This window comes from Scophthalmus maximus, chromosome 22, assembly GCF_022379125.1.
Source record: "Scophthalmus maximus strain ysfricsl-2021 chromosome 22, ASM2237912v1, whole genome shotgun sequence".
Classification (NCBI taxonomy): domain Eukaryota; kingdom Metazoa; phylum Chordata; class Actinopteri; order Pleuronectiformes; family Scophthalmidae; genus Scophthalmus; species Scophthalmus maximus.
The window spans coordinates 3,319,712-3,337,149 of NC_061536.1; the positions used below are offsets into that span (position 1 = coordinate 3,319,712).

General features: G+C 46.5%; 2 protein-coding genes across 4 annotated transcripts in view; one reads left to right on the forward strand and one right to left on the reverse strand.

Annotated features, from left to right (window-relative positions):
- creb5a (cAMP responsive element binding protein 5a) overlaps positions 1–1,859 on the reverse strand; it is a 21,778-nt gene extending 19,919 nt beyond the window's left edge. For 2 of the 3 annotated variants that reach the window (XM_035620334.2, XM_035620332.2), the window contains exons 1-2: positions 1,485–1,859; positions 495–559 (exon numbers count right to left, since the gene is read on the reverse strand). The gene's annotated coding sequence lies outside the window, so the exon portion shown is untranslated. Of the gene's footprint in view, positions 1–494; positions 667–1,484 lie in introns of those variants that run through there. The other variant, XM_047330081.1, reaches the window with a different exon arrangement.
- On the forward strand, positions 842–17,388 carry jazf1a (JAZF zinc finger 1a). Its single transcript, XM_035620340.2, has 5 exons — positions 842–1,196; positions 10,153–10,225; positions 11,971–12,167; positions 13,581–13,750; positions 14,600–17,388. Exons 1-5 carry the CDS (start codon positions 1,082–1,084, stop codon positions 14,774–14,776), a joined length of 732 nt encoding a protein of 243 aa, XP_035476233.1. The 5' UTR covers positions 842–1,081; the 3' UTR covers positions 14,777–17,388.
- The last annotated feature ends 50 nt before the right edge of the window (positions 17,389–17,438 follow it).

Genomic DNA, 17,438 nt, shown 5'->3' on the forward strand with positions numbered 1-17,438 from the left:
CATTTCAAAGTGATGACAAAATGCATAAAATACTCATACTCATAATAGATTTTTGCTATCAATATACCAGCATATTTCCCATTTACAACCAGATGTTATTGTGGGACAATGATGCTGCTGCTCCCATTTCTTTGAGCGTACAGCTTGGTTCCTCCTCCGGACTTCACACAGATAACATAGACAATGACTAGTCAGGCCTATTAATTGTTAGGCTCTCAAATCTTAAAGGGTCTCTCCATATACATGCCTATGGTATATGCCTATATATATATATATATATATATGTATTTACACACAGGTCATCTACGGTACATAATTCTATAAAACATTCCAGGCATGTGTGACTATTTTGTCACTTATTCCTCACACACTTACATATTTCATTTGGGCATTTACAAGTTGAGGGTATCAAATAGACATTATTTACACTTCCATACAACTTTTGGATGAGGACTTACTTCCTCAGTCCATACAACTTTTGGATGAGGACTTACTTCCTCAGTCCAGATCCTTCTCTATCTGCGGGCCTGACTGGCGTGTCCTTGTGCTTTGTTATATGCTGTTTCAAAGAAAAGAATTTGAGTTGATGAACAAACAAAATGATGTGCAAGAAGACGATATCTGACAGATGCGATAGGTCTGAAGCACTCAATGAATTGCATGTTTGACAAGAAAGCTGATGAGGTCATACATGGTGTAATGTCTAAAGGAAAGTAAGGGATGACCAAAAAAAGAAAACATTATGTGTATACGACCCCAACAGGTAGGCAGGTCGTGACGTACGCTCCCCCCGGCCGGCCCTCCTCCTTCCCACCACCCCCCTCCCCCCTCCCCCACCGCCCCGCCTCCTCCTCCCAGCTGCGTCCGCCGCTGCCCCGTCTGTCCGCACCGGTGTCTGCCCCCGCTGCACGGCGCTCTGCCCCTCTCCCGCCCCGGACCCGACGCCTCTCGCCTCCTCGTTCACCGCCCCGGCTCCCCCGAACTCCCCTTTCCCACCCCGCCGCCGCCGCCGCCGCCTCCTCCTCCTCCGCCGCCTCCTCCTCCTCCTCCGCCACCCGGTGCATGCACCAGCGGCGGAATCATGACGGGCATCGCCGCGGCTTCCTTCTTCTCCAACTCCTGCAGGTTCGGCGGCTGCGGTCTCCAGTTCGAGTCGCTCGCCGAGCTCATCGTCCACATCGAGGACAATCACATCGGTGAGTGGGGCCGCGGGGGGGGGGCGGGGGGCGGACGGGGCTAGGCGGCTAGCCGCCGCTAGCTGTAGCGTCCGGGAGGCTAGCTAGCTTCTGAGCGCAGACGAGCTCGGCGTCGAATTCCGCTATTCCTGCCGCTCGCCGCCCCGTCGACGCTCGTCGGCGCGGGGGGAGTTGTTCAGCACCACGGGACTTTATTTCCCTCTCAAAAAAAAACACCGCTTCTCTGTTACGTAAGCGGCCGACCCCCCCCCCCAGCCCCCGCCCCCGCGCCGAGGCTGTGGCGGTTACCTCTTGCGGCGGTGCGTCGACCACCACACGGGCCGCGTGCAGGGCTCATAGGTGTGAGTGGCACCCCGCCGGCCGGGCAGCGGCTTCCCCGCAGCTAACGTTTGCGAGAGGGGCGTGTTCACAGTCTGCAGGCCTGATGCGGCGCAACACCACTGTGCTCGCGTGAAAAACAGGTCTGCAGCCGTTGTCACCCCAGGTGTCTCTCCGCGAAGAGACCGGCGACACTTCACCTCTTTGCAAATGCTCCCCCGCTCGAGTCGGCGTCCGTCAATTAGCATTGACACACTGCAGGAGCACTCGAGTCGGCGCGGACACGCAGGGACACTGGCGAGATTTGATTTCCTCGGCTTATCAGATTTCCGTCCGACTGCAAGCCCCTGCGGTGACTGTCACCTGGTTGGCACCTACAGACGGCCACAGTCGGGGGGGGCGGGCAGTGTAACACGAGACCAAGGCAGTGACAGGGTAGAACACACCACAGTTGGGAGTAGTATAAAATCAGTGCAAAGTAATTTAATGATGGCAAAGATCATTTTTTGAACTAATGCACGTCATTTATTTTTGAAAAGGTTTTGATTGTTGATAGAATCGTTGTCTGAAAATGGTGGAGAATATATATATTTTAGTGGTGGGTGGTATCGCCTTGCTTTGTCTCTTTGCCTGGTTTGAATCATACTGTTTCCCCCTGTCTTGCATGCAAGTTGAAAATGGTCTCAGTAGAAACCTCCGATGAATATAATTGAGATTAAAGAATGTTTTTAATACAGACATATGTTGCAGGGACTTCTAGAATCATCATACTGGTGCGATTGTATGCGCCAAAGGGTTCAATTTATGCATCTGTGAAGTGCTTTAGAGGAGATTTAAAAATATAGCAATATATATCTATATCGCGATATAACAAAATGTATCGCAATATTATTTATAGGCCATATCGCCCAGCCCTAATATGTATATATATACATATACAGTGTATATATATATATATATATATGGTTGTTAGATGATACACTCTTGTGGGTTGAGCTAAAAATCCACCATAGACGGGTTATATGTTCTAGATTTGTGCTAATCATTATTTGTGGCGTGTATCCATCCCCAGGAGGTTGTTTGAAGGGGGTGAGTTAGGGAGGGAGAGAGAGAGAGAGAGAGGGGTGAAATGGATGCTTCATTGAGCCTGTCTCCATGGTAACTGGCAGTCTCTAAAGGGATCGAGGGGGCAGTATATTGGCTTGAGTTATTGCACACCTGCTGTCTCGCCAACAAAGAGCGCTATCGAGTGGCCAGCTGTGATGAGGACACCCAGCGATGTGGTGTCGCACGTGGGACAGGACTGATGCGCTGATTGTTTGGAAAGGGGTTAAGTTTTGTGTGATTGTGTGCAGGGGAAAGTGGAGCGGGGGGGGGGGGGGGGGGGGGGGGGGGGGGGGGGGGGGGGGGGGGGGGTTGGTGTTGATCATCCTACCATATGCTCCAAGGATCTCTTCCAAATCAGCAAGAGATGGGTTAAATGATGTCGGCCATTTGATTTTTTGGGGGGTTTTGTTTTTCTACCCCAACGATCCAGAGAAACACCTGTGGCTGTAGACCACAATGTGTCCTGTCAGTAACCCATCAGCAAACAAATTTTGAGGGTTTTTACTCGCGTCTCACAACCAAAACCGCTCAGCCACTGATAGATGCCCCATCTGGCTTTTAGCTTGACCTTTGACCCCAACCGTCAGCTGAGCAGAATGGCGGTTTACCCGTCAGATCACTTGAATTAATGAGTTGAGCCCCACTGCTTCGCCTTATACTGCGGCTAGTCATCAGCAGTGTCAAGATCACACACACAAACACCAACACACACAGACACACACACACACACACACACACACACACACACAGATCAATATTGGCAGAAAAGTAACGACAGGGAGGAGTGTGACAGATGGAAGGGATTGAGGTGAGAGTGTGGGATATTTTTTTGGGCGGGGGGGTAGTGGCCTTTAGCCCTGACTCTCCTTTGGCTTTGAAGTGGTGCATCGGTGTGTGTGATCAATAATCAGTCAACAGATAAGCTAATTTGACCCTCTTAACTCCTTTAGGTGAGATGTCTGAGGATTTGTAGATAACAGGTTGCTTTGATTTCTGGTCTATCCTGCAGTGTGCAAACAAAAAAATGGCCCTAATCATAAATCAGATCATCTAGAGGCGATAACAGGCTTGTGCATAAATAGTGGTAAAAGTGAGTCAGTGCGTCTCAGGTCAGGGTGCCTTCGGTCATTACTCCAGACTTTCCTGCCCTCTTGTGGTCGGACAGCCGCTGTGTTGCGTAGTATAAAGAGTCTGGTTTTGGTCTGGCACCCGGTGTTTCTCGATTATCTCACTTCATTACTCCGTTGGACTGCTGCCTCCTCTGTCACCGCTCACAAAAGCTGGCACGCCGAGCAGACCGGATGATCCTGGCGCAATCCTTTTCCGTAAGAAAAGATCTTCAGCGCTGACCTCATCCCCCTCAGAAGAAAGGACAGCGGCACTCCAATGAGATCCCGGCACTGTTTAGATCAAGGGGAAGCTGTTTCGGTGAGCTGTGTTTAGTGTGATGTTGTGGGGGGCTTTGTGCGGCGGTGACTCTAGGTAAGGTCTGAGGAATGCAATGATGTCAGGCTTTGTCAGGCCTGCGTGCGTGGCGGCAATGTGTTGTGTTCTCACCTGCACAAGCACATACCTGCCTCTTACACCAACAAATAAGAGCCGGGAGGGAGGGAAGGAGAGGAAGGAGCGAGGGGGCAGATTAGATTCTAAGTGAGGGAGAGATATCACAGGAGATTAAGAAAAAAGGAAAAATGACGTGGTCCAGAACAGGGAAATCCCAAACATCTCAGCTACATTCAAACTAAATTTACTTGGATTTTTTAACGTTCAGATTCAATTTTGCAGCTGGAATCAAAGGCCGAGCCTTGACTCGCGAGCCAGGCCAACATTGTGTCGTAATAATGTGTAATAAAAAATGCTCTGCTGAAGCATGCTGACAACTGACCCGCAGTCATTTTTTAAAAGACGTAATCATTCAGCCCACAGGATTTGGCTGTAGCCACTTTTTCTGTTCTGGCTAAAAGAAAAGACAAACGTGAATCCAATAAGTTGTTACCAGTCTGGCATCAGCAGATAGGAAAACCTGTGTCCTGCTGCACTTACTTTGATATATGTGCCTGGACATGTAATATAAATAGGTTTAATTAGGTGAATTACCAGAATTTGTCTTTGTACAGTATTTTTTTGGGGATGTTGCAAAAAAAATTCACATCTTTGTGATGATGTGATCTTCAGAGCTGAAATGATTAGTCAATTAGTCAAAAACACTGATAATCGATTAATTATGCCTTTCTTTCAATTAAATTATGGGAAATTGAATATCTTCGTCATACACATTCACAGGCAACATTGATTGGTTGATCAAGAAACTACTAAGATATATTTTTTAGTTACTGTAAATCTAGACAACTCAAGTATTAAGTAATTGTATTTCACGTTCAAGGAGGTTTTTCTAATAATTTGCAACGGTTCATTGCTTTGATTATCAATTTGACTCGGCAGCTAGTGTTTGATTTTGAACTTTTCTCGATTAGTGGATTATTTGTTTTGCTTGTGAAATGTCAGAAAACGTGTGAGCCGGCAGTCATTATATCCTAAAAGTATGGGATTGCATCTTTGAACGTCTCCTTTTATGTGTCCAATAGTCAAAAACACAATAAAACAATGATAATGATTAAAGCTTTATATTCCAGCCCCAGATGCCGGGCTTGTTCCGCATCCTACTTTCAGAGGTGTGACAGGGTTGTGTGTGTGCATGTGGGCGAGTGTGTTCACCATACTTCCTAAACGACCTGTCAGGGTGTAGCAGGGCAATTAGGGGATTGGCATCCTAAAGTGGAAACTGCAGGCCCCTCTCTTTTCTCACACACACACACACGCGCACACACACACTCAGCCACTGATCACCTTTCGGAATTCGCCGGGCCCGAGCGCCCAACCAAGCCCTGGGAAGTGTAATTACAGAGAAGTTTGCTTCCCCCCCACCACCCATATCCCCCCCTCTCCCTCTCCTTCTCCTCCTCGGCTCTCCCTCCATCCGGTTCCCTGCTGCTCTTGAAACATGTTAAAATGCTCTATGTGGCTTAATTAGCAGCCTGCAGAACAAGCCATGCATTCTTGGCCTGGTTTCAACACACACTCGTGCACACACACACACACACACACACACACACACACACACACACACACACACACACACACACTCCATGTGTTCACATACACATGGACACATGCAGACGCTGTAGTGTCCAGCAGGGGGCAGCAGTGTGCTGAGAGATGGATGTCTGTGTTGAAACCTGTTTATTGGGTGCTGCTTTTAATGACAGGAATGCTAATTAGGGAGATATTTATAGCCTCCAACATCTCAGCACACATGAACTGAAAGATGGACACACACACACACACACACACACATGGATGGAAGACCCCACCGAGTTGAATATGAACCTTGGAAGAATTAAATCAGCGTGTCCACGTGGGTACAAAAGCGGTGTCCCCACTTGGGGGAAAGGTGTTTGTTTGGGCTCAGCGGTTGAAGTTAGGGGTTTGTTAAGTTCTGGTTCTGGTCAGGGACAGGGCAGGTCTCTGTGTGGATGTGTATAGTTCCCCTCCTGCTCCGGCAGTAGGATCAGCAGTGTGTTGACTTCCTGTCCTGCGAGGTCGGCGGAAGTCCTAAGTCATAAAGCCGGTGAACATTTACTGCAACTTGCTACGTGCACCTGGCTTACACTCCAACACCCCGCCTCCCTGTTTCCTCACCACGCATGCACGCACGCACACAGAGTTGTGTGTCCGTGACTTCAGAGGACATTACGTTGGCCTTCTTGACCCTAACCCTCATCTCAGGGTTGGAGAAATGTTCTCCCATCAAGGACTATTTCAATGTTTACAACACCCGTCGCGGGCCGTACTAAATTATTAAATGTATATCGCACTAACCTCTATAGTGCGATGGCTGGATTTTCACAGCAGTCGGTTGTCTCAAGACAGAGTTGTAAACTTCAGTGCTCGTCTCATCAGAATGGACGTACAGTAGCACATGCGGTTTACAGAGCTCGAGCAGGGGGGGTTGTTTTAGCTTTTGAGCTTGTCGTCTCTTACGTCGATTGTAATGTTACATCAGACGGTTGTAAAGTCTCATCAGACGGTTTCACCTTAAACGTCTTAACAAACACATCCAGTTCCTTTTTGTTTACTTTTCAGGTCGTGAAAACTTGTCAAATGCCCTGAAGGAGTTTAGCAAACTCAGCATCATATTCAAATGTCATGCTGGCTTTTTATTTTATAATTTTTTTTGTGTTGCCCCTTCCCAGTTGCACTTGTCACTGCATGCGTGGCTCGCGAAGAGTGTAGCTCTGCCCTGTTATCACACGCGGCTGCAATCCCACGTACAAAAAGGTCTAGTTGGTTTGTAATTACATACGTCTGTTGTTTCATCGCAGGCGGGAAAGAACTTGCGGTGTCCTCATTTTCAGAAATGTTGTTCCATATCCGGTAAAATTCTCACTGTAACAGTTCCATGAGACAAACTGACACTTTGGAACAATTTTCCTTTGTCTGGTGCAGCAGCTTGAAACAAGGCTCCTTCACAAACTTCAGCTTCTTAGCGATGAAACGTGAACGTGTGACATAGCCTCTGTCAGAATGTGGTGGTTTGAAAGCTGAATCTTGGGCACCCTAGTCTGCTGAAAAGTTTTGAAAATGATTTTTTTGTATATATGGGTTGATTCAAGTCCCCACAACATGAGTTATACCTAACACACACAGGTATGTACACACTTAGCTCATCTTAAAGGGAAATCGTGAATCTCTTTATACACCTCAAAATGTAACTCTGGCATTTATTAACTCTGGTACTTTTCTCATGGTACATGTTCTTTAAGACCTGGCTGTCAAACATTTGCTGTGTGTGTGTGACTTGTTGCCCTTTTGAGCACATTGTACCCAAATTATAGGGGGTTCAAAGGTAATTGAGCGCTTGGCTACTAAATGTTCTCGGACAGCTGTGTGTCATTTCAGTGCGCGCACACACACACACACACACACAAACAAAAAATCTCACACGTGGCTCAGCTTTGACTGAGAGTTGCCATTGCGATTTAGGTGGAGTTGTGTGACTAAAAGTGGTTGGTTTGCCAAAATAGCAGTTGGGAACTTATAGCTTATAGTTAAGTCTGGCTCAGGTCTCCCTTGGACAAGCTCTAAGTCATGCTTACATTGTCGGGGGGGGGGGGGGGGGGGGGGCACATGACACATCAAGCTTCTCTATCCTCCTCTTCATCACATCAATGTCCCATCAATAAGGTTACTGACTAGATACAACTAGACTGTCTAGAATAGACAATGTGCCTGCCTCCTTATTCTAATATTATTACTGACCATGTCTTTACCATTACAATTGCCATCCTCTCTCTGTCGCCGTCAATCTCTGTCAGACGTTTTCTTTTAGCACAAATGCTTTAAAGCTACATTGTGTAATATTTAAAAGAACTTATTCACAGAAATTGAATATATATTGTCCATTGCTATGTGTTCATAGATGTATAATCACCTGCAACAAAGAACCAATGTTTTCTCGTCAACTTCGAATTAGTTAAATATAGTCACATGAGGTGACGTGTAAGTCGCCATGTTTGCTATGTCGTGTTGAATACGTTGAAAACGGTCCAGAATACGTGCGTTTGCGGATACCGGAAATGGAATCAGAGGTGCGGCACCATAAAGTGTCCCTGTCGGTTGCTTAGTTGGTTGCGGTTTGCAACTTTACCACCAGATGCCGCCAGAAAATTACACACTGGGGCTGTAAACATGGTTATATCTCTCCATCTATGTTTGACACTGTCTTCACATAAATGTTTTTAATACTGTTATTATGTCGATGTGCTCTGTTACACGCAACATCTACACTCCTGTCTGCTGTGGGAGAGGGATCCCTCACTTGTATCTCTCCCTTAGATTCCTGCATTTTTTGGGGGAGTGACGTTTGATTTTGTTTGATCATGTCCCAGCACTGGTGCAAAAAAAGTTTTCAACTCAGAGTGCATTTAAAAAACATACTGTCATACTTATTATTAATAATCCTTAACATTTTGTTTGATTATGTCCCAGCACTGGTGCAAAAAAAGTTTTCAACTCAGTGTGCATTTAAAAAACATACTGTCAGGTTGCATGTTTCAGCTTTGTCAATGCTGTAGGTCTGTGTGTGTGTGTGTGTGTGTGTGTGTGTGTGTGTGTGTGTGTGTGTGTGTGTGTGTGTGTGTGTGTGTGTGTGTGTGTGTGTGTGTGTGTGTGTGTGTGTGTGTGTGTGTGTGTGTGTGTGTGTGTGTGTGTGTGTGTGTGTGTGTGTGTGTGTGTGCGCACACAGAGCTCTGGTCTCTTCATCTGAGCTGCAGGTAGGATTATTAAGACTGGGCTATAAAAGATAGTCAAAGACCACCTTCTGTGGACCACCTCAGTTGTGTGTTAGTGTGTGTGTGTAAGTGTGTGTGTGTGTGTTTGTGTGTCAGCCTATGTTTTTGTCCAAGGGCGCATGCCCTGCTATCTTTATTTCCTCACCTTGCCGTTTAGGTCTCTGGTCTGTTTAGCAGCACCAGCAGTAGTAGTGAGCTTTTTTTTTCCCCCTGGGTTGTTTTCGTGTTTGCTGGTCTCCTTGGTGTTCTCCTGCAACTGTGGGAAGTCTGCATTCTTTTTTAATTATGAGGTGTGAAAGCCTGAAAACCAAAGGGCTGAGAAGGCCAACATGCGCACGCATACACACACGCGCGCACACACACACACACACACACACACACACACACACACACACACTTGGGATTAGTTGGAAGGAGCCCGTCCAGCAGTGTGCCTGCAATTGTTTCACAAATATGATCCAGTTCCTGGATCTGAATTTGCAATACATCTGCTAGCCATTACATATGCTGCTACAATTATACTTACATGCACATAAGCCTACTAGTTTAATTTTCTGAGTTTGGAGCCCCCTGAGTGTTCTCCCGTTGAACACTTGGTGGCACTGGTGCTTCACCCATGCCCCCCCCCCCCCCCCCCCCCCCCCCCCCCCCCAGCTGCTGCGTCCTCATGGACACTGTTTCCCTCAGGCAGTGGAAGTTGCCTACTGTAGTGTTACTGTCTTAGCAAGTCAACTTGAAAAGTGTGTGTGTGTGTGTGTGTGTGTGTGTGTGTGTGTGTGTTTCAAGTAATACACTATGTACATTCATCACGGCTTCACTCTGACTAATTTCCTCTTTGCCACATTCAGACCCCGCGGAAGATTGAGCAGCCCTGGGTCACTTTGGGAAAGGCAGTGGCACTAAATTAGCGAGGGGGGGGGGGGGGGGTTGTTCGACGCTGGCGTATTAATGTGCCGCTTATGAAAGTATTTTCGAAATGTATCTGCAGGGCGGCCATATTTTATTACACACCAATACAGAGAATGCAGTGTGAGAAACATACAGTCATCTATCAAGTGAGTCTGGCAGGAAGAATAGATGTGACTCAGCTACATACTGAGAGTATTCACACCGCGTTTTCCCTCAACAGAGAGCCGTGATTAATCTGAATGTCTCTCTCTCTCTCTGTCTCTCTCTCTTAGACACTGATCCGCGGGTTCTGGAGAAGCAGGAGCAACAGCAGCCCACTTATCTGGCCCTAAGCTACATCAACAGGTACACGGACGTAGCACTGGGGGGAAAAAGGGGACAGACTACCCAGGGCCAGAGGGTTGAGGGGGGCTGGAAAGCCTGGAATTAAAAGTTTTTTTGGTTTTCTTAACATAAATTGGGGGGCCCCACACAGACTGCTTGTGTACAGGGACCAGGATTTGGTGCTACACCCCTGCACACACATTCACACACGCTCCACCAAAGGCGCTTGTCTACAGAGGGCAGTGTTGCTCCACCAGTGAAAGACGTTTTGTGTGTGTGTGTGTGTGTGTGTGTGTGTGTGTGTGTGTGTGTGTGTGTGTGTGTGTGTGTGTGTGTGTGTGTGTGTGTGTGTGTGTGTGTGTGTGTGTGTGTGTGTGTGTGTGTGTGTGTGTGTGTGTGTGTGTCGGAGCACGTGTTCATGTGGCTTGTGGGGAGCAGCTCCGCGGACCGACCTCTTCCCATAGACACGGCCGTGACTCATCCACAGACCAGCACAGAGAAAAAACCACACACAAGACAATCACTCCTGCAGACGGAACAGCCGAAACAGCCGACGGCGACTCATTGAGGATTACGACACGTGTGCGTGTGTGTGTTTTTGTGCGGTGAACCGACGCGTCGCGTCCCCACTTAATGTCCCATTAAATCACTCCAAGATGCCACGCAGAAAGAAAGATAACGGTAGAACAGAGACCAGAAAAAAAGAGTGAGGTTTTGTTTTTTCGTGTGGTAATTGTTGGAGTGGCGAGGTTGTAAATGTCATCTGCTCACTGTACAGCTTTGTGATGACTGTATACTTAAAGGGGGGGCAGTTCATTCAGCAGCTCGGCTATGTCTCGTTAAAGCTCAGAACAGCCATAATTAGACGATATTAGTTGATAGAAAATTGAAGGCTTCCATTATAGCAACAACTAACACAAAAGTAGTGTAAAGATTATTACAGAAAATCTGGCCACTTAATCAAAACTTGTGTTGTATAACACTGACTTCATCTCAGAAAGAAGTGAGGAAACACCAGCAGTGAGTTGATCAGAAAGTTGTAAAAAAAAAAACAACAACCAGAATTTATTTGCAAGAGAAAACAGGTGATTGGCGAGTCTGTCGGGACAGTTCAAAGACTTCCTGCTTCCCCTCTCTCGTAACATGCTTGCCATAGTTGTGCATGCATAGTTTTCCTATGCGATGAGGGATTATTGCCATCAGCACAGGCACACTCACCTTTGGTCCGGTTTCACCTCCAAATAAAGTGCCAATATGCCAAAATTGTCGACTCTTTTACAATCTGTCTCGTCGCCTCAAACCGACCTCATCGTCGTGACGTCTGGTCATGTTCCCAGAGCTGAACAATTACTCTGAGTACAGTGTTAACATAGCTGATAGAAAAGGATGGCCAAACCCACAACGTTGTAATAAACCAGAATTATCCTGTAAGTCATAAATTAAAATAAAAAAATGGAAAGATTGACAGATAAAATGTATGTTAGTTTTTAAAGGTGTTTGGCAAGTCTACATTGGCTGTCACGTGGAAGGTTTGCTGCTGAATAATGAATAATATTCAAATGTCAAATGTCAGGGTTATTATGTTAGAGTAGCGAGGGATCTGTGTCAACACTGCTTGTTGTTAAAAACTGAATCAAACTGTTTATTGTTGTCATATTTTTTTCCCAAATATCAATTTCATAATTGGGCTGAACGATCGTGTCGGTTGGGTTATAGCAGGGACGTATCATCGCTTTTTATTAATCGCACCATGTCCCTGCTGTCAGGTTCATGACCGATGCCGCACGGCGGGAACAGGAGACCATGAAGAAGAAGGCCACGCCCAAATTGTCCCTGTCCATCACGGGCGGCGTGTCCAGGAACAGCACGGCCACGCCTCCCCGCCACACAAGCGGTAACCTGACGCCCCCCGTCACGCCCCCCATCACCCCCTCCTCCTCCTTCCGCAGCAGCACACCCACAGGTACGACCGGTGTTTCACGTTGACGTGTGTGTGTGTGTGTGAGTTTGAGTGGGTGAGAGGGGGAGAAAATGGATTGCTCTAAAAAGTGCGGAGTGAACGGAGGTGTATGTTGGCCTTCTCAAATGCAAAATGATCCCCCGCTGTCAGTAACAGAAAAAGAAAGAAAAAAAAGGCTCAGAGTTATGGTCGGGCCATCAGGAGCATATTCATCACATTCAGACAGAGCTGATGAGCAAACGAAGGTTTTTGTAACCGAAATGGAATGGAGCTCATTTCATACCTGATCACTGAGCAGGAAAATTAAAAACATAAATCCAGCTCATCTGGCAGGAGAGCCTGTGCACCTCTTATTCAATAATGCAGCCTGTAAATAGAAAACCACAAATGATTCACTTTTAACTATAAAAAGCTATTTTGGAAAAGGTTGGAAATGTGTTTTTTGACGTAATGTTTGGAACAACAACTGTCCATGGCTCTGTGTGTGTGTGTGTGTGTGTGTGTGTGTGTGTGTGTGTGTGTGTGTGTGTGTGTGTGTGTGTGTGTGTGTGTGTGTGTGTGTGTGTGTGTGTGTGTGTGTGTGTGTGTGTGTGTGTGTGTGTGTGTGTGTGTGTGTGTGTGTTGAGTTAGGTGGCTCCTGCAGTGAGCAGACCAGTCAACACTCTGCTAATTACATAGCAGCTGTCACGCTGTGTGTTCGCATGGGGCCGTGTGTTGCACAGCCCAGAAGCAGATGTCCAATTCCAGCACAAATGGTTCCAAACGTAGTGTTAGGTCTGGGCTTATGCACCACGATTGGCTACATGCGTGCGCGCGCACAAACACACACACACACACACACACACACACACACACTCTTTCAACATGTGCCAGGGTGCCATCCATTTCCTCATGCTGAGGTGCAGCATTTCCTGTGAGATGGTGGGGGGTCAGTGGGCCTTATGTGTGTGTGTGTGTGTGTGTGTGTGTTAGTATGTGAGTGTGTGTGCATGCATGTGAGTGGAAAATGTTCTGCACTTAGCAAAGCACTTTTTTTCCAGGCTGAGCAATGGGGATCACTCCCACTTAATGATCTCTTTCTCACTGCCAATCCCTGTGTTTTGACTCAGAGGTGCAAGCGCACACACACACACACACACACACTCACACACACACAAACACACACAAACACACACATACACGCACACACCACCGCTGTTTTGTCTGAGCAGCGCTCAGAGTGACATGTGGGCCACTAATGCACCAACTTAGGGGCAGAATACGGAGAAAAGTATTCATAAAAAGTTCACATTTAATTTTCTGTTTGGTAAATTCCCAGGGCAGCGTGATTGGCCTTAGGGGGTAAAAAAACCCCTCCATATTTCATTGGCGATGACTAGATTTTTTTGTTGTGTGTTGTCTGCGCTCTGCCTCCAGGCAGCGAGTATGATGAGGAGGAGGTAGACTACGAGGAGTCAGACAGCGATGAGTCGTGGACCACAGAAAGTGCCATCAGCTCCGAGTCCATCCTCAGCTCCATGTGCATGAACGGGGGCGAGGAGAAGCCGTTTGCCTGCCCCGTCCCCGGCTGTAAGAAGAGATACAAGGTAAGGTTCCACCGGAGGACAGGGACGTCAGTTGCAGCCATAGGACAGACACACTGGAGCTTTTGTCTGTATCACATGTCCTGACATTCTGTTTGAAAAACGACATTATAAATCCAGAATGTCTTGTTTGGGAGCTGTGAGAAATATAATAAATACATCACAGAATTTGCTTTGGTTGAATTTGATTACAGCTGGTCACAATAAACCTCTTTCAGCTCGTCGTCCTCTGCTCTTTAGCTAACGGACAGTGTGGGAAGATAACTCTTTTTTTCTTTTAAGCCAAAAGCAGTGACGTGGGCTGAGGCAACTTTGCTGTCGATCTGAATGGGTCCACATATGTCATCTAATCTGGCCCGCCCCACCCTGCGTCTCACCGGGTCGAGCCCGCAGCCATACTAGCAGCCTTTTTGGGTGCCGTACCCGGGCGCAGATCACAAATACCGACCTCATGGTGGCGCCAGAGGAAAAGTCAGGGCAATTCATTGAGTCGATTTTTAAGTTGTGTCAGTCTGGATCAAAGTGACTGAACAACATTGGCATCCTTAAAAGCCAAGCTGCTGTTGTAGTTAGTATAGAAATGCTTAAAGTCAAAATAATAGATTTTACTTGTCGTTGAACGTGTTGGTTGAATGTGATTTCTAGAGTAAACTCGGCAGTGGCCTGGCAATCATCAAACATTTGTATTTGCAATATCTGGTGTAATGCTATGGTTTTTATGCCTCGTACGGTACTACCACCATAAATTGACTGCAACCCCGGTTCTGCACTGCACGTTAAAACGGTGGTTTCGACAATGCTTGCTCACCTCTGTGCCCGCCTCTCCTCCCGCTCCCGCCCCCACCTCACCAGAATGTGAACGGCATCAAGTACCACGCCAAGAACGGCCACCGCACGCAGATCCGAGTGAGGAAGCCCTTCAAGTGTCGCTGCGGCAAGAGCTACAAGACGTCGCAGGGCCTGAGACACCACACTATCAACTTCCACCCGCCCGTCTCCACCGAAATCCTGCGCAAGATTCAAGGCTAGAGCCTGTGGCCGCGGCAATCAAGTACCCCAAACATAGCCCTGTTCCATCCCGATTCTCCTTCCCCAACCCCCTTTTATACCCACCCCACACACTAAAAGATCAAGTGCATGCTTTAAGTTGTTCTTAATTTCATTTTATCTTTTTGTTAGTTTGTGTTACAAAAATCTTTTTTCTATCCATGTTATATCACTTGTATTTTTTTGGAAAAGAAAAAGGTATCCTCGTAGTATTTTTATTCTTGTACATTTGCACATTCGTATATGCTATCACGTATTTTTTTCTTCTTCTATTGTTTGACTCGTATATGGTGCTAACTGTAAAAACAAAACAACAGAGAGAAAAGACAAAAAAACAAAATGAAAGGAGAGAGAGGAAAATGTAAAAAAAAAAAAAAAAAGGGAGCTGTGAAACAGGAAGTACAAACCTGCCCCCCCCCCCCCGCTCGTCCTTTTGTGTGGGATGAAGTTGATTTCAATGCTGATTCAATGCTGATCCGACTTTCTCCGAGTCGCAGAGTTTTCCCTGAGCTTGGATCTGTGCTTTCACGGGGAACTCCCGGGGGTTTAAAGTGCGAGAGTATACTTTAAAAATAAATAGATATATAAACAATAGACAGATATGTATGTGTACATAAAATATATAAAGGTATTCATGAGCATATACATAGTTACACTTTATTTTCAAGCTTTATTTTATATATATATATATTTCCGTCAGTGTTTTAGATAGTTTTTTTTCTTCTGTTTCAGTGTAGGTGTTCCTTTCATTCCTTTCTTGCTGAGTTTTGTCACCTCGGAGGGGAAAAGGCCGTACACCCGGCCGACGTCGGGTTATCACACGTCCTAGAGATGCGGAGCTAATACGCCTTTTCAGTGTGACACCCTCTGAATGCAATACTTTGCTTGTTGATCAGGAAGAGAACGTATACGAAACAAGCGCTGGGGCCAATGGTCCGTACGTTTACCTTTTCCTCCCCGCAGAAATCTACCCATGTATTTCCCACATCTCCAGTGTTTCCTCATTCAGAGTGCCAGAGAGCTGTGTTCGAGAGACTTAGCCGCGGAAGCGGGTTAAGCGTCGCACTATATTCCACTTGCCAAGATGTCTTTGTTTTTTAATTTTTTCCACGATAGTTGCCAACAGCTCTCCACTGCCAAACATTGACCATACCATGTGCCTGAAGAGGGTGTGGGAGGGTGGGGAGGGGTGGTTGGGGATGTCACTGTTTGAACCAAGAGGTCGCCAAGTTGTGTGGCAGTGTTTGTTCTTGTTCATGGCGCCTCCAAAGCGCGTGGATGTAAATTGACGGAATGTCTTCAAGCATGCTTTCTGTGTCGTAACGCGAGAAACAATGTGGGAAAGAGGAGCCGATGGATTTGTATCTGATTACCACCTACAACATGTCATTTGTGTGTCTGTGTTGTAGACAATGGCATTCCAGTTGTGACGGGTGTGTGAATGTGTGTGACGTGTACGAGTGTGTCTGTATCCGAGTTATCAGCCTATAGAGTGTTACTGTGTTCAGTGTGTTTCAGTGCCAGGCCGGTGGTTGGTTCAACTCCTGTGGAGCAGGATAGTTCGGTGGCTGGCCGGCTGCTGGTGTTGCGTCATGTTAAGTGCTGTTGCCCTGACTGGGATTTCATCATTCATTTGCCTCGAGAAAAACAAGTGCGGCGCCGCGTGCCAAGACACATGCATGTATGACATTGTTTCCCTCATCAAGTTTTGCAGGAGTATTTTTTTTTTTACTCTTCATTCGATGGGTACAGTGACCTCCGGCACGCACACGCCCTCCTGTCCTCCAAGCTGCTATTGCCATGGAAACCACTGGGGTTTAGCATGGCAAAATACTTTTTTTTTTTTTTTAAATGTATTTATACACTAAATTTGTCTTATATTCTTTTACAAGGCAGATTCCAGAAAATGACATTGAAGAAAAAATATTGTGGTTATCACCATGTACCTTGCATTGCTTTTTTAACGTTGTGTGAAACCAAACAAACAAGCACAAACGTTGACATCCACCATTAAGTGGACCAAGATCTGTAAAACCTCGGTATCAGTTTCATAGTACATGTGTGGACTTCCTACCCTGAACATGACCCTGGGATAATGGTTTGCGTGCGATAGAGACGCTTCATTCCTGTCTGTCAGTGTCAGGGATCGGAGCAAAGACAGGCCAGAGATGGACGGCGACTGAGAGTCTCCCGTTGGAGCTCTGTCAAACACTTGTAAAATCATTCCGGCTTCATGGACACCGCCGTTGCCATGACAATAGTTTGATTTTTACGGGGGGGATTGCAGTATTACACACATGAGAAAGGAGGAGCGGAGGCTGTGTGCAGAAGGAGGGGGGGGTGAGGGAGGGATTTCAATATACTGTGTACAGTGAATGTATTGTAATGTGTGTCTGTCGTCAAGTGCTTTTTAAATTATATTTTCGTATGTAATGTGGAGACCGATGTTCCCTTTTTGTATTGGGGGGGTTGTGAGCAGAGTGATGTAAATGATGTCAAACTGTCTTTCTATATAAAAGAGAAGCTGCTTCAATGTAAACAGAAAAGGACTGAAAAGAAAACATCCCGGAAAAAAATAAAGTAAAAAAAAAAATGCTCCGTGTAGACGCCTGTCTTTATTTTTCAAACCCAAATGAAAGTATGA

Excerpts from the sequence above, each read along its gene's own strand:
- jazf1a (XM_035620340.2), top strand. The coding sequence starts at position 1,082 with ATGACGGGCATCGCCGCGGCTTCCTTCTTCTCCAACTCCTGCAGGTTC. Across the intron at positions 1,197-10,152 it reads CATCGAGGACAATCACATCG|ACACTGATCCGCGGGTTCTG; the intron begins GTGAGTGGGGCC and ends TCTCTCTCTTAG. Across the intron at positions 12,168-13,580 it reads CCGCAGCAGCACACCCACAG|GCAGCGAGTATGATGAGGAG; the intron begins GTACGACCGGTG and ends CTCTGCCTCCAG.